The sequence below is a fragment of the Typopeltis vanoorti genome, chromosome 25, assembly GCF_054136105.1.
Source record: "Typopeltis vanoorti isolate ZY-2024b chromosome 25, IOZ_Tvanoo_1.0, whole genome shotgun sequence".
In the NCBI taxonomy this organism is placed as follows: Eukaryota; Metazoa; Arthropoda; class Arachnida; order Uropygi; family Thelyphonidae; genus Typopeltis; species Typopeltis vanoorti.
Window position 1 is genome coordinate 23,812,624 of NC_143573.1, and position 15,375 is coordinate 23,827,998.

General features: G+C 35.8%; 1 protein-coding gene across 1 annotated transcript in view; it reads right to left on the reverse strand.

The window, feature by feature from the left end:
- The window catches only part of Abcd3 (ATP binding cassette subfamily D member Pmp70), a 602,827-nt gene that overhangs the window by 414,130 nt on the left and 173,322 nt on the right, over positions 1–15,375 (reverse strand). Inside the window, exon 7 of the mRNA XM_090414763.1 lies at positions 9,538–9,564. Within this exon, the coding sequence (XP_090270889.1) occupies positions 9,538–9,564 (27 nt within the window). The remainder of the gene's footprint in view (positions 1–9,537; positions 9,565–15,375) is intronic.

The following is a 15,375-nucleotide window of genomic DNA, read 5'->3' on the forward strand; positions in this document are numbered from 1 at the left end:
TTGAGAAACCCTGCTCTATAGATATTATTGCTAGACCAGTGAGTCATTCCTGAGCCATCGTAGAGCGAGTGTAAGTTTTAATTTCGAGAAACTCCTTTCTGATCTTGCTACCGATACTGGCGCCCCTAGGCAATTGCCTAGGTTCACCTAATGATAAAACCAGCCCTGTGAATGGCACCACTGCAGTGATTGCTGTTTTGACTCATTTGTATATGAAATCCAACTTTCGCCACCAGACATGATACGAAAAAAAGTTCATCTTCATTTGTGTAATACCCCAAAAATTATTGAGCTGATCACTCGTATTTTATGTGAATCAATCAGCAATTTTGGGATCCATCAGGCACACAATTTCTTATAAACCAGCTTTTCTGTCACAATTTTATGAATGACTGAGCATGAAACTTCTGGGAATTCAAAAGAAAGTTCAGTAATTGTGAAACGATCATTCTCATGAATTTGTGTGCTCATATGCATGAAACTCCACCACATGAGCAATCATCTGTCACCACACTTGGGCAGCTATTGCACTCTTCTTCCAACGAATGACACCATTGCCCAACCTTACTGTCATTCATTACATTAAGTCTGTAAACCTTACACAATATTTGGTGAATTCTGCAGAACTATTGGTTTCCACCAACAAAAACTGTTTCACACCATGAACCTCGTAACCTTTTTTTTTTTATCACAGCACTCATTATAAATTATTCACAGAAAACAATAACGCAACAACCTCATATATATTATTATAAATAATATCATATATATGTATAAATTAAAAGAAAGGATATAAATTAAGTCTTTTTAAAAACGTTAAAAAATTCATACAGTTTGTCCAAGTCTTGGACAAATTGTATGAAATGGTATTTGGCTCATCCAGATTAGTAAAAACTACATTCCTTTCTAGAGTGAACTGCGCTCAACCAGAACACAATGTATGGTAAGAAATGTGTTACACTGTTTGTACATAGCTGATGAGTCACACATTCTTTTATATATATATATATTTTAAAAACATAGATTTAATGACTAAAAACCGAGATAACTTATAAAGATTTTAATAAGAATAATACGACTAGTTTCGGCTTATAACAGCCTTCCTCAGGTATTCTTAAAGGACAAGAATAGTAATAAATAAACATTGAAGTATCAAAACAAACTGGAAATTACAGGTAAAAATTGCCACACATAATTGATACATAAAAAACGTTGTATTTTTTCAAGTTGTTCTAACAGGCGTGCCCATTGTTTATTGCAAGTGTGCGTGCAGGCTCACGTGAACGCCAATATTGAATAACTGCAGCATGGCTATCTGGGATGTTATAACTCAAATTGTTGTTTAAGTGGACAGGGTTCAGCAGGATTTCCCTTGATTTCTACAATTTTACTCTCAAACTCATCATCACAGCGAAAGATAGATATTTTCTGATCTATCCCAGCAAACAGAGTGGCTTTGTTGATCATCATTAGGATTATTTGAAAAAAGAACATGACTGGATAACGCAGTTGCATGAGATCTTTTGTAAGAGATGTCTCTCTTATGCTCTTCTATGCGTTGTTCAATAGATTTGTTAGTTTGTCCTAAATAAGGGATATTGCAATCGCACCATAATTTATATACACCTGGATATTTTAGGTTATGATGAGTAGGTTTTGGATGGCTGATTAGAGAACAGATTTAAGGACTAGCTAATTTTTTAGAGACTGTGCTAATGTATGGAATGGAGATGCTACCTTTAAAATTAATAGTTTCTGTTGTGCACTGCCTAGGAGGAGGATCCAGAAGAAATTTCTTAATCGTTTTTTCAGAGTATCCATTTTGTTTAAAGATAAGAGTGAGGTGATTTATTTCTTTTTATAGTTCATCTGGTTCATTCAAGAGAGAGCGTGCTCTGTGTCCAAAGGTAAATATAGTTCCAGTTTTTTGTAGTGGAAAATGATGAGAAAGATTATGCAGATATCTATTAGTATGAGTAAGTTTTCCTGCTGAACCCTGTTCACTTAAACAACAATTTGAGTTATAACATCCCAGTAGCCATGCTGCAGTTATTCAATATTGGCGTTCACGTGAGCCTGCACGCACATTTGCAATAAACAATGGCACGCCTGTTAGAACAACTTGAAAAAATACAACGTTTTTTATGTATCAATTATGTGTGGCAATTTTTACCTGTAATTTCCAGTTTGTTTTGATATTTCAATGTTTATTACTATTCTTGTCCTTTAAGAATACCTGAGAAAGGCTGTTATAAGCCGAAACTAGTCGTATTATTCTTATTAAAATCTTTATAAGTTATCTCAGTTTTTAGTCATTAAATCTATGTTTTTAAAATGTATCACAACAACCAAGTAAAAGCCAATTATCACATATATATGTGTGTGTGTGTGTGTGTGTGTGTGTGTGTGTGTGTGTGTGTGTGTGTGTGTGTGTAGAAAGTTTTTTACCTTGGGTGTATACTATGTTAAAGATACCAAGCAATTTTATAAGCTAGGTTTAATCCTTTTTTCCCAAGTAAGCAAACAGAAGTAAGTCAGGTTTGCACCTGCACATAGTGCAAGACTGAGGTAACTCGTGGTAAAGGTGGAGTAAGCTACGATCACTTTCCTTATGTGATCATAGCTTATGTAGATCGTAGCTTAGGTGATGCTATGCATTAAAAGCAGGGGCCACTACCCAGACCGGTTTCGACCTTTATTGAGGTCTCGTCTGTGGGAGTCACAGACGAGACCTCAATAAAGGTCTTGTCTGTGACTTTTATTGAGGTCTCGTTGACCTCATTAAATAAGGTGCTTTGACCTCATTAAATAAAAATCTCAGGATGAGAGTAAGATGTAGAGAGTAAGAGTAAGTTTTTTATCTTGGGTGTATACTATGTTAAAGATACCAAGCAATTTTATATTTGCATTAGGGGAAAAATACTAAGGAAAGTGATCGGAGCTTAATTCATCTTTACCACGAGTTGCCTCAGTCTTGCACTATGTGCAGGTGCAAACTGGACTTACTTGTCTGTTTGCTTACTTGGGAAAAAGGATTAAAACCTAGCTTATAAAATTGCTTGGTATCTTTAACATAGTATACACCCAAGGTAAAAAACTTTCTACATCTTACTCACATCCTGAGATTTTTATTTAATGAGGTCAAAACACCTTGTGGCAACTTTGACCTCATTAAATAAAAATAAATAAAGGCAAAATTGATATAAGCTCTGCATTGCTTCAACCTTTGCATTTTTAGGTCTGGCTCCCACTGACGAGACCTCAATAAAGGTCGAAACTGGTCTGGGTAGTGGCTCCTGCCTTTAATGCATAGCATCATACATCTCTGCAATGGGATGTGCTTTGCATTAGGGGAAAAATACTAAGGAAAGTGATCGGATCTTAATCCACCTTTACCACGAGCTGCCTCAGTCTTGCACTACGTGCAGGTGCAAAATTGACTTACTTCTCTGTTTGCTTACTGGGAACAAGGATTAAAACCTAGCTTATAAAATCGCTTGGTATCTTTAACATATATACAGGGTTGACACTGGGGAGTTTTTTCACTTGGTTGAACAGCGGGAAGGAGTGATGACAAGAGGCCATCCCTGGAAGTTATGAAAGGAAACTGTGAGGAGTGGTTTCTTTGCATGGAGGGTGGTTGAGCCGTGGAATGCATTGCCTGATAGAGTAGTGAAGGCGAGAATGGTCAATGAGTTTAAGGAGTGGTATGATAGACTTTGTGTTTCTTAGGGGGAACCTCCCCTCGATGAGTCTTGACAGACTTTATGTTCTTAGGAAGGACCTCCCACGATGAGTCTTTTGACTCCATGGAGGCCTGAATAATAATAATATATATATATATATTATATATATATATGAGTGTTGTGTCATCATGTTCTTCCATGATTACTGCCACTGATTAATTAACTTCTTTTATTACCAGTCTGTATAGGAAACTGACAAAAACAGTATTTGGAAAAGTATGAGCTGACCTAACAGCTGCATTTGTAGCAGCATTTCCCTTAATTCCAACTTGACTAGGAATTCAGCACAAACAAACAAACATCAAAATTAAGGGTCTCCATTTCATAGAATAATTGTTGAATAACATAAAGCACTGGATATAGATTGTACACAGGACAGGAGACTACCTCTAAAGAACTCAATGAGTGTATAAAAATAACATTTTTGATAGGAGTTTCCTTTTATGTGTATACAAGCACTAGCTCAATAGCATGTAGTTCAGCAGTATAATTACTGTATAGAAGTGGAATTTGACCTGTACATGCCTTGAGGGTAAATGTCAGGAATTTGATGACGAGTGGAATTTGACTATTTTTGTATGATTATTTTAGGAGTTGTTCCAGGAGTGAGACTATAACACATCGAGCAACTAATGTATACCATAGAGAAGCACTACCAAACATCAAGTTCAGGTGCTTTTAATTTCAAGTGCTTTCTGATAATTTCAAGTGCTGAAATTATCAGATGGTGGGACATATACATTTGTATTGCTTTTGATATTTCTTAACTGATACCTTCTTAGCATAAAGTGGATTTCAGAATAGGTGCTGTGGTTACTAGCTTCCACTCTGCATTCGAGATGAAATATTTTATTCAGTTTTTATCTTTTATATTTCTTTCTCATACTTCCATCTTTGGAATACACAAGAATATGTTGAATGGTATTCCTCACTGATGACAGATTTAGGTTTCTTTGCAGAGCAAGACTAACTATCATGCTCTTAACTACCACATCAGGCACAGATGGTAATCACATGAGACAGCATATCCATGTTTCTGACATTTAAAACATCTTAGTGGATTATAGATATAGAACCTAACAATAAAGTCAAGATATCCTGCTATTAGAGGTTTCAATGTATTATAAATAAGGCAGACCATCCTTACAGATATGTAGGAATGGTCTGCCTCAACTTGTACTCCTTGATCTCTGAACATCTCCTCACCTGTGCCATCAAGGAAATCCCATTCTGATAGCATGCCTCTAGAGTGTTTTATGAGGTGCTGTATATACATACACATATATTTATGTGTATGTGCACGTGTGTCAGTTATCATTTGTTTCTTATTTCCGTTATCAAATAATGTATCTACAGTACTGTACTTGGTTGGGATTTGTGAGAACTCAACCAAGGATGAAGGATTCATACTCAAAGCTTTTGGTTCGGTGCTCGAGGTCCCCACCGACCAGAGAGCTAACATGGACATCCACTATCTGACAAGCAATAAATGTACTAGGGTATGAAAAGCCAGGATTACCTTGGATGGTATACCAGGACTATAGCAAACTCTAGCCCAGTCCCCAGACCACAGTGTAAGAGAACTACTGCATCCAATTGATCCTATCAGGACCCCCTGTACTGCCAAAGCAATGTAAGACTACGAGAATCCTGCATTTACATATGTCTACCAGTCGCAATGAATGACAAACACGGCAGCAAGGTGTTAAATCCCAGTGATGGTGGTGTGGAAGATAAGATGATAAAATCGGAACTAGAGCAAAAATACAGGATTAAAAAAAAAAAAAGGAAGAATGAAAAGAGCTAGTACCATCACTGGATATCATGCCTTTCCATATATCTACCAGTCACACTGCATGGTGCGCACACACAGCAACATGGTGTTGAATCCTAATGATGGTGGTCTGGAAGATAGGATAGTAAAAAGAAAGGAGAACTGGAGCAAATCCACAGGAAGTATTTAAAAAAAAAAGAGGAAGAATGAAAAGAGCTTATACCATCACTGGGAGGTCCCCTCCAACATGAACAGCCCAACATCGAGCCACTGACTGAGAGAAGGATGATTTGCAGAAAAGGAAACGTGAACAAGGTTATGGTCAGACTTGACAAGAGCAAAACATCAGCAGTGTATTTTAAAGGGAAAGTTGGTTAAGAAATTTTCCCTGGTTTTGGAAGAATGATGAGGATTAACTAGAATTCTGGTGGGTTGGTGAACAATTTGTTACATCATTACTGATAGCTAACAGTTCAGCTTCTCCTCCAGCCTGGTCTGTGAAGTAGGAGAAGAGAGGCCAGTCTGAATATAAACACTGAAGTCTCTAAGGAGACCTCTCACTGTTTAGGGTGTTAGAGTAATTAAACTATATGTGATCTACTTTCAAAGATAAAAGCGTTCAGTAAAATCATCAGTACTATTAGTAGACTGGGAAAGGCAGCAAATGAAGACAACAAAGTGAAGCATGGAAATCTTGAGCTAAACCACATCATATATAGGAGATTGCCAGGTCTTGTAACCTTTGGCAGGAGATATCAGGCATGACAAATGCATAAGTCCCGTCCAAGAAGTCGGTGAAAGTCAATCAGGAAGGTTTTTTTGTTTTGTTTTTTTACATAAAATTTTACTTTGTTGGATTTTATATATATACTAGGGCCTATGGTGCCCAACCCCCACCCCTGTGTTCTGGACTGGTACGCCGATTCTCCTTGAATTCTAATGACTCGAATTTTGAAAACTCGAAAGGGGGGTTCTGTCCCCCCCCCTTGCTACACAAAAGTCATTATTAGTCAGATTGTTTTTGAAATCAACAGAATCTTTAAAACATACTCTAAACCTCAACAAGTATGGATGCATAAATTTACCAAAAATCAAGGAAACAATCATTTTAAGATCTAATTAATATTTGTTTTCTCTCTTTTTTCCAACACAGATGGTGCCTAATTAGAACTTTAGTTCCTTGTGTTGCAGGTTACATTTTTTTAAACTAGTCCCACTGTTATACCAAATTGTTGTTTCACATGCTGTGACAAACTGGTTTTGTGCCCTGAATATGCGGGATATAATACCAACAAAATATCAGCAAATTAGTTAATAATTTTCTTATCATTCTGTGTTGTCATCAATACCATTAAAATAAATAACACTGACCAGGTTTAAATTGAACATGTTTTGGTCATAAAGTATTACAAAATAAAGATTTATTGTTACAGAGACCATATATTTACAACGTACTTAAGCTCTTACAAATTGCCTACCGGTTTCGCTAGTAACTGACCAGCTTTCTCAAGGCTTGCATAGTACAAAAAAGAGGTAAATGCAAAAAAGGTTTCAAAATACAAAGAACCGTCAGTACCTGTTAGGTAGCTAGGGTGACCCGTTTGCGTGACATAACTACTCAGCATCATGAACACGCGTTACATGCAAACGCGTAATATGATTATTTGCGTACTGTAGCTCTGTTGAACTGAGGGAGTTAATTAGATTTTTCCAGGTATCGTTCAGAATGGCCCCTTGATTTCTGTTTAGGTTACTTCCCGTACGTAGCACAACTGCCGCTTCTTTAAATACTCGATGTCTGTAATCCTCGTCTACGTAGGGCATGGAGCTGTTATTCCAGTCTATAGTGTGGTTCGAAGTTGAAAAGTGATGTGCCAATCCTGAGGTGATCGTTCTGTTGTGATTAACATCGCCTATATGTTCTTTCTGTCTTATTTCCAGGCTTCTCGAAGTCTGTCCAATGTAGGAAAGACCGCACGTGCATGGGATATTATACACACCTGGATATTTATAAAATGCACACTGTCTTTAGGAGATCTTAGGACCTGTCTTATGCTATTTGTTGTTTTAAATACAACCCTGATGTTATGTGTCTTTAACAATCTTGCAATTTTTGTTGAAGTTGAACCTATAAAGGGGATGACTGCTGTTGAGATATGCTGGGCGACTGTTCTTTCTTGTTGGTTATCTCTGTATAGAAATTTGTTGATGATGTGTCTAGGATAACCATTTTGTGATAGAGTTGTAGCAATTTGAGACAGTTCTGTTTGAATTTCTTCCTCGTCAGAGATAAATTTTCTAGCTCAATTTCTAAGCATGTGGATGATGCTGTGTTTCTGTGATCTATGATGGTTAGAAGAGTAATGTAGATATCTTCCAGTGTCCATTGGTTTTTTGTAAATCGACAGTTTGATGCTGTTTTCTTGTCTTTTTACTAGTAAGTCCAAGAAGTGTAGCTGTTCGTTATTTTCTACTTCTAGAGTAAATTTTATTTTATTGTGGAGTGCATTGATTCTGTTAACAAACATATGTAGGCTTTCTAAGTTGTCTTTCCATATGATGAAGATGTCATCCACATATCTCCACCATATAGAAGGTTTAGGAGTAATGCTGGTGAATATTTCATCTTCAAATTTCTCCATGAAAAGGTCTGCACATGGTGGCGACAGAGGGCTGCCCATGGCTAGGCCTTCTAATTGTTTGTATATCTTGTTGTTAACTTTGAAAAAATTTGATTGTAGGCAATGCTCGAACATCTTTGTGATATCTGCAGGAAAGAGATCTTTGATAACGTTCATTACTTCTTCTACTGGTACATTCGTGAACAAGGACACTACATCTAGGCTGGCCATTATGTTTGTTTGTGTAATTTTTATGTTTTTTAGTTTGTCGACAAAGTGTTGAGAATTTTTTAAGTTCATGTTACAGGTTCAACTTCAACTTCAGGTTCAACTTCAACTTCAGGTTCAACTTCAACAAAAATTGCAAGATTGTTAAAGACACATAACATCAGGGTTGTATTTAAAACAACAAATAGCATAAGATAGGTCCTAAGATCTCCTAAAGACAGTGTGCCATTTTATAAATATCCAGGTGTGTATAATATTCCATGTACGTGCGGTCTTTCCTACGTCGGACAGACTTCGAGAAGCCTGGAAATAAGACAGAAAGAACATATAGGCGATGTTAATCACAACAGAACGATCACCTCAGGATTGGCACATCACTTTTCAGCTTCGAACCACACTATAGACTGGAATAACAGCTCCATGCCCTACGTAGACGAGGATTACAGACATCGAGTACGGGAAGTAACCTAAACAGAAATCAAGGGGCCATTCTGAACGATACCTGGAAAAATCTAATTAACTCCCTCAGTTCAACAGAGCTACAGTACGCAAATAATCATATTACGCGTTTACATGTAACGCGTGTTCATGATGCTGAGTAGATATGTCACGCGAACGGGTCACCCTAGCTACCTAACAGGTACTAACGGTTCTTAGTATTTTGAAACCTTTTTTGCATTTACCTCTTTTTTGTACTATGCAAGCCTTGAGAAAGCTGGTCAGTTACTAGCGAAACCGGTAGGCAATTTGTAAGAGCTTAAGTACATTGTAAATATATGGTCTATGTAACAATAAATCTTTATTTTGTACTGACCAGGTTTATCTTCTTAGGAAATGATATTACTGATTTCAACCTCAAGCATTCAATTCATGATTTTTTTTTTAACCCATGAAATGAGAAATACTGTCTTTAACAACTATTTCTGCAAATTCATCAACCATTCCAAAATATTCATTCCTTGACACAAAAAAGACAAAAAAAGAAAGTGAGAAAGAAAGAAGGTTATCAATCACTGCACAGATGACAGAAGGGACATTTATTTTTATGAATACTGTGATGGTATTTTCAACTTTTAAAAACACTTTTCATGAGTAACTGAATATTAGCAAAAGAGTTAATATTAAAAGAATATACATTTTAGACCAGTCAAGAAATAAGAGCGCTTACCTTCATGAAATTGTTTATAAGAGAAATCTGCAAAGAAATTAATCTATTTATTACACAGATGGCATTAAATGTATAAATATACCAGTATTATAATAGCATCTCAATACTGACAGTTATAAGTTTTAATAAATTTCAATCAGTAAAGACAAATAGAAAAATTCATGAAAAATAAAGTTCTATTTACAAATGGAAATTTATCATTTAAAAACAGTAATTTTCAGGTTCTAAAATTGGCTGTTTAGAATATATTCTTGATCTATAAAAATGAAAGTAGTTGCATATATCTCATCAAGTATGCTACCAAATGAACCACACATTCTTTCTGTTAATGCTACATAGTGATCAGTATTCTTTTTGCTAAAGTTATGGAAATGTATCATGTTAAGAGTAGTAACTTAAATTTCCTACATTTTAACCTTTATATTAAGGTCACCATCTGGGATATTCACATATACATGCAGTGAAACAAGATACATTATAATTCAAACAGTTGGCCACAGTAACACTAACTTAATCGACAGTTACTCTACTGGCTTGACCTTCTTCTGGTTAGAAAAAACACTGTAGGTCATTATCCCTTCTTCTGTAAAAAAAAAAAAAAAAAAAAAAAAAAAAAAAAAAAAAAACATCGTGCTTGGTAAACAAACTTAAGATCACCACATACAACAAAACTGATTTATTAGTTTTGGTGTATCTGCTCTTTTCACAATGTTACAATCAATGATACAATTTTTCTTTTAGAGGAAAAATTTCCATCCTATATAACAGCCCTCTTTACCCATGTAATAGAACATTCTGGTTATTTCATGTGACAAAATACTTTTTACTTACAAAAAGAGGGTACAGTATGGGCTTGCCACTTCTCCTACTGCCAACTTTTATATGAAAGTTTTTGAGCAATATGATCTAGATTCCTTAACTTTAAAACCCAAAGATAGATTTGACAATATTTTCATCATTTGGTCCCATAGCTGGTAAAACTTTAGATAAAAAAACCTTAATGCCAACCTTTAAATCTACTACAAATTTAAAGAATTTATTCAACGCCTCCAAGGAATCTCTTCCTCACTTCAGCCTACTCTGGAGAGTATACCATATGCAATGCATCTGTCACTTACCATATATAAGCAAAACTGGACACACCTGGAAAAAGGAACACAGACAATACATTAAATTTAATAACAATGGCAAATATGGCCTTTGTGATCATGCCATAGACGCTGTATAGAACTGACTGGAAAGGCATCTGCTCTCCTTACACCACAGGAATACCTGGTATGAGTGCAAATTTAAAGAAACCTGAAATTCTAATCAACCATCGTAATCTCAATAATAACAATGGCCTAAAAATCTCATGAATATGGATGGATGGTAAAGACTTTATTCTTGATATATTCTTATTGAGAATAAGAATATAGTACATATTCAATCCTCCTAACTTTTTGTTCTAACTGGTCATAATAATTAGGACTATAGCACTCCAGGATCTTAGTCATAATTTGTTAATAACAAGCCTCGGTCCCTATTTTAAATAATACTGATTAGTTAACCGCCAATGCTGTTATCTTAAGAATTATATTTCTGGCCATGTGAACAGGGTAGTAACTTATATAGTTTTATCAGCGGTCAAGCCAGTAGAGTAATGATTGATCAAATTAGTGATATATGATATTTGTTTCAATAATGAAATACTGTGAAAGCCCAGAGCAAAATTTTAGAATTATCTGTTAATATTTAATTGCCATTCTGAGTTCTTGTACTGACAATGCCTATGATACTTATGCAAAAATTCTCGCTAATAAAGTTTTTTACGTGAGTTTTCCTCAGTGTTATAATTCTTTTCAAATTAGTGATCTTTGGCAAACTGTTTGAAATGTAATGCAATTTGTTTCATTGCAAATAATAATATTTGGTTAACCGATCAAGTGTTGATCAATATTTTAATTAATTAACTGGACCAACTAGTTTCGCCACACTTATCTGTTGGCTTCTTCAGGGCACTAACATATAGGTTTAAACACTCTCACAATTATGCGTAACTGCAAAACTGACAAGAATAAAAACTGACTAGAATAATTACAAATGAAATAGTATCGAACGTGAGTGAAACACGTATCGCGTGTACAAGATCAGCTAGCTGTTGCTGAGGAACCTTCTGTAGTTTGTATTAAAGTTCATTTCTTCCGTTTTTAAGGCTCTGATTAGGGTTTTCCATATCTGTGGCAGTATTAGGCCTTGATTTCTGTTAAGGTTCACAGTAGAACGGGCGACTGTGGCTGCTTCTTTGAACATTCTTGAATGGTAATCTTCCTCTAAGTAGGGGGAACAGCTTTTGTCCCACTCGATGACATGGTTAGTTGTGGAGAAATGAGACGATAGCCCAGAAATGTCCTGTCTGTTGTTTCGAGGCTTCTCGAAGTCTGTCCGATGTAATTAGAGCCACATGAGCATGGAATATTATAGACTCCAGCATATTTGTAGAAAGGATGGTTGTCTTTTGGAGATCTTAGTAGTTTACGAATAGTATCTATAGGTTGAAATGCTACTCTTATTTTGTGTTGTTTGAGGAGATTGGCGAGCTTGTTGGAGATGCCACTTACATACGGAATTGCTATCGTTTTTATATGTTGAATCTCTTCTTGTTCTCTTTGTGGTGGTTCAGAGAAAAGGATTTTATTGACTAGTCTTCTTGGATAGCCGTTCAAGTACAGATTGTTGGAAATAAATTTTAACTCATCTTGAAGGGTCTTGTTGTCCGTTGAGATGCAAATAGCTCTTTTCTTTAACATGTGTATAATGCTGAGTTTATGTGATATCTGGTGAGAGGAGTTAAAATGTAGGTAGCGACCTGTATTGGTCAGTTTTCTGTAGACCGATAGATTTAAATTGCCATCAGTTTGTTTTTTGATTAAGATGTCTAAAAACGGAAGTTGTTTTTCTCTTTCAAGTTCCAGAGTGAATTTAATAGAATGATGGAAAGCGCTGATCTTTTTGAGAAAATCATATATGTCATCTTTGTTGTTGTTCCATATGATGAAGATATCGCCGACGTATCTAAACCAAATTTTAGGTCTAGGAAAAATTTGTGATGGGATTTTGTTTTCTAAGTCTTACATAAAGAGGTCAGCGCATAAAGGTGAGAGTGGGCTTCCCATTGCCAAGCCTGTTAACTGTTGATAGATTTTATTTTTCCAAGAAAAATAATTGGAGTTTAGGCAGTGAGCAAACAATACGGTTATATCTTGTGGGAATAAGGTACTTAAGATGTCAATGACCTCTACTACGGGAACGTCTGTAAAGAGAGAGGTGACATCTAAGCTGGCTAGAAGATCATTATCCGATATCTTGATGTTTTTTAGCTTTTCTACGAAATGTCCAGAGTTTTTGATGTAACTCTCTGAGTTGTGGATGTATTGCTGTAGGAGTTTCGAGAGATGTTTTGACAATAAGTAGGTGGGCGAGTTGATTGCATCAACGATTGGGCGTAAAGGAATACCCTCTTTGTGCACTTTTGGAACTCCATAGAGTCTCGGAGTTAAAGGATGCATCGATTTTAGTTTTTTAATCAAGTCTGTTGGCCAGTTAGACTTTAACTCCTCTCACCACATATCACATAAACTCAGCATTATACACATGTTAAAGAAAAGAGCTATTTGCATCTCAACGGACAACAAGACCCTTCAAGATGAGTTAAAATTTATTTCCAACAATCTGTACTTGAACGACTATCCAAGAAGACTAGTCAATAAAATCCTTTTCTCTGAACCACCACAAAGAGAACAAGAAGAGATTCAACATATAAAAACGATAGCAATTCCGTATGTAAGTGGCATCTCCAACAAGCTCGCCAATCTCCTCAAACAACACAAAATAAGAGTAGCATTTCAACCTATAGATACTATTCGTAAACTACTAAGATCTCCAAAAGACAACCATCCTTTCTACAAATATGCTGGAGTCTATAATATTCCATGCTCATGTGGCTCTAATTACATCGGACAGACTTCGAGAAGCCTCGAAATCAGGCAAAAGGAGCACATTGGCTATGTCAAAAACAACAGACAGGACATTTCTGGGCTATCGTCTCATTTCTCCACAACTAACCATGTCATCGAGTGGGACAAAAGCTGTTCCCCCTACTTAGAGGAAGATTACCATTCAAGAATGTTCAAAGAAGCAGCCACAGTCGCCCGTTCTACTGTGAACCTTAACAGAAATCAAGGCCTAATACTGCCACAGATATGGAAAACCCTAATCAGAGCCTTAAAAACGGAAGAAATGAACTTTAATACAAACTACAGAAGGTTCCTCAGCAACAGCTAGCTGATCTTGTACACGCGATACGTGTTTCACTCACGTTCGATACTATTTCATTTGTAATTATTCTAGTCAGTTTTTATTCTTGTCAGTTTTGCAGTTACGCATAATTGTGAGAGTGTTTAAACCTATATGTTAGTGCCCTGAAGAAGCCAACAGATAAGTGTGGCGAAACTAGTTGGTCCAGTTAATTAATTAAAATATTGATCAACACTTGATCGGTTAACCAAATATTATTATTTACTATTTATGATCAAGAAAACAACCTTCATGATGAATTGTTTCATTGTATATATGTGTCTACTCTTAACATAGCAACAGTCTCCATAATTTTACCAAAATGAACCATACACATATTTTTTTTTGCATGTATGTGTGTGTTAATTCAATATATCTTGCTATAAATTATTAATATTACCTAACACCTCCAAGGACAACACTAGAGGGAACTTCACACACCTCACCATCTCCACTATCATAATCTTTCATCTGCACACAATGCCATCTACCAGTGACCAACAGTGCTTTTCTATCTATAAGTTGCCTATGTTCTCTAGCTGATTTTCCTGTATGCAGGATGAAAAATTCAAGTTTCCAGAAGAAAAACACTTTGCAATCTCCATAAAAGATCAGCTAATTTACTCTCAAATGAAAAAGTCCATGTAAAGATTCCTCTCATCACAATGAGAAGAGTACTCGGGTCTTTTCCAATTGAAGAGCACAATGTCTATGATTCTTCCAATTACTAATAGCTTCAGATATCAAATGATAGCTACTATGCCATACCATTCACACAACTCTTATGAAAGGATCTCAAGCAATCAAAGTGATTAAGTATGAGTTTCAATCCGAGGAAAATCTTCAGTTACAATCAGAAAGAAGTGAGAACATGAAAATCAGCATTTGGAAGTACCTACATATATCTAGAAGACAATTATACTTATGTGTTATGTTCTCAAAAGGGAGTGAAAGTTCAAACTGGTATAGAAGAATAACAGTTTTATATGGAGTTAAAAACCTAATCACTCTCACAAAAATAGCCAATAAAAGGTAGCAAAACAAGACGGAGTAACATTACTTAAGATTACAAAAACATGAAATAGTGGCCAAGATATCATTATTAATCGAGTACATTATAAAAGTCATTACGATGGGTGATAGATGGCAAGGTAGGGAGATGGAAGGGAAGACAGAGAGAGATGAGAAGAAGAGAGAGAGATGGTCAACTCACTACAATCGATGCACAATATAACCAACTACCATAAAGTCAACAAAGCTGTACAGGAATAATACTATACTAAAGGAAATACACTATAGCAAACTATTCGTTAAAGATACAAAAAAATTATATACTCGGTTTAATCCTTTATCCAACTGTAAGCAAACAAGTTTGTGACTGAACTATTTTCAGGACTGAGCCAACTCGTATATAGAAGATTATAACTTCATATTACTTGCCTTAGTAATGTGAAGTTATAATCTTCAATAATGCAAAGTACATATCCTTACGGGTATGTATGA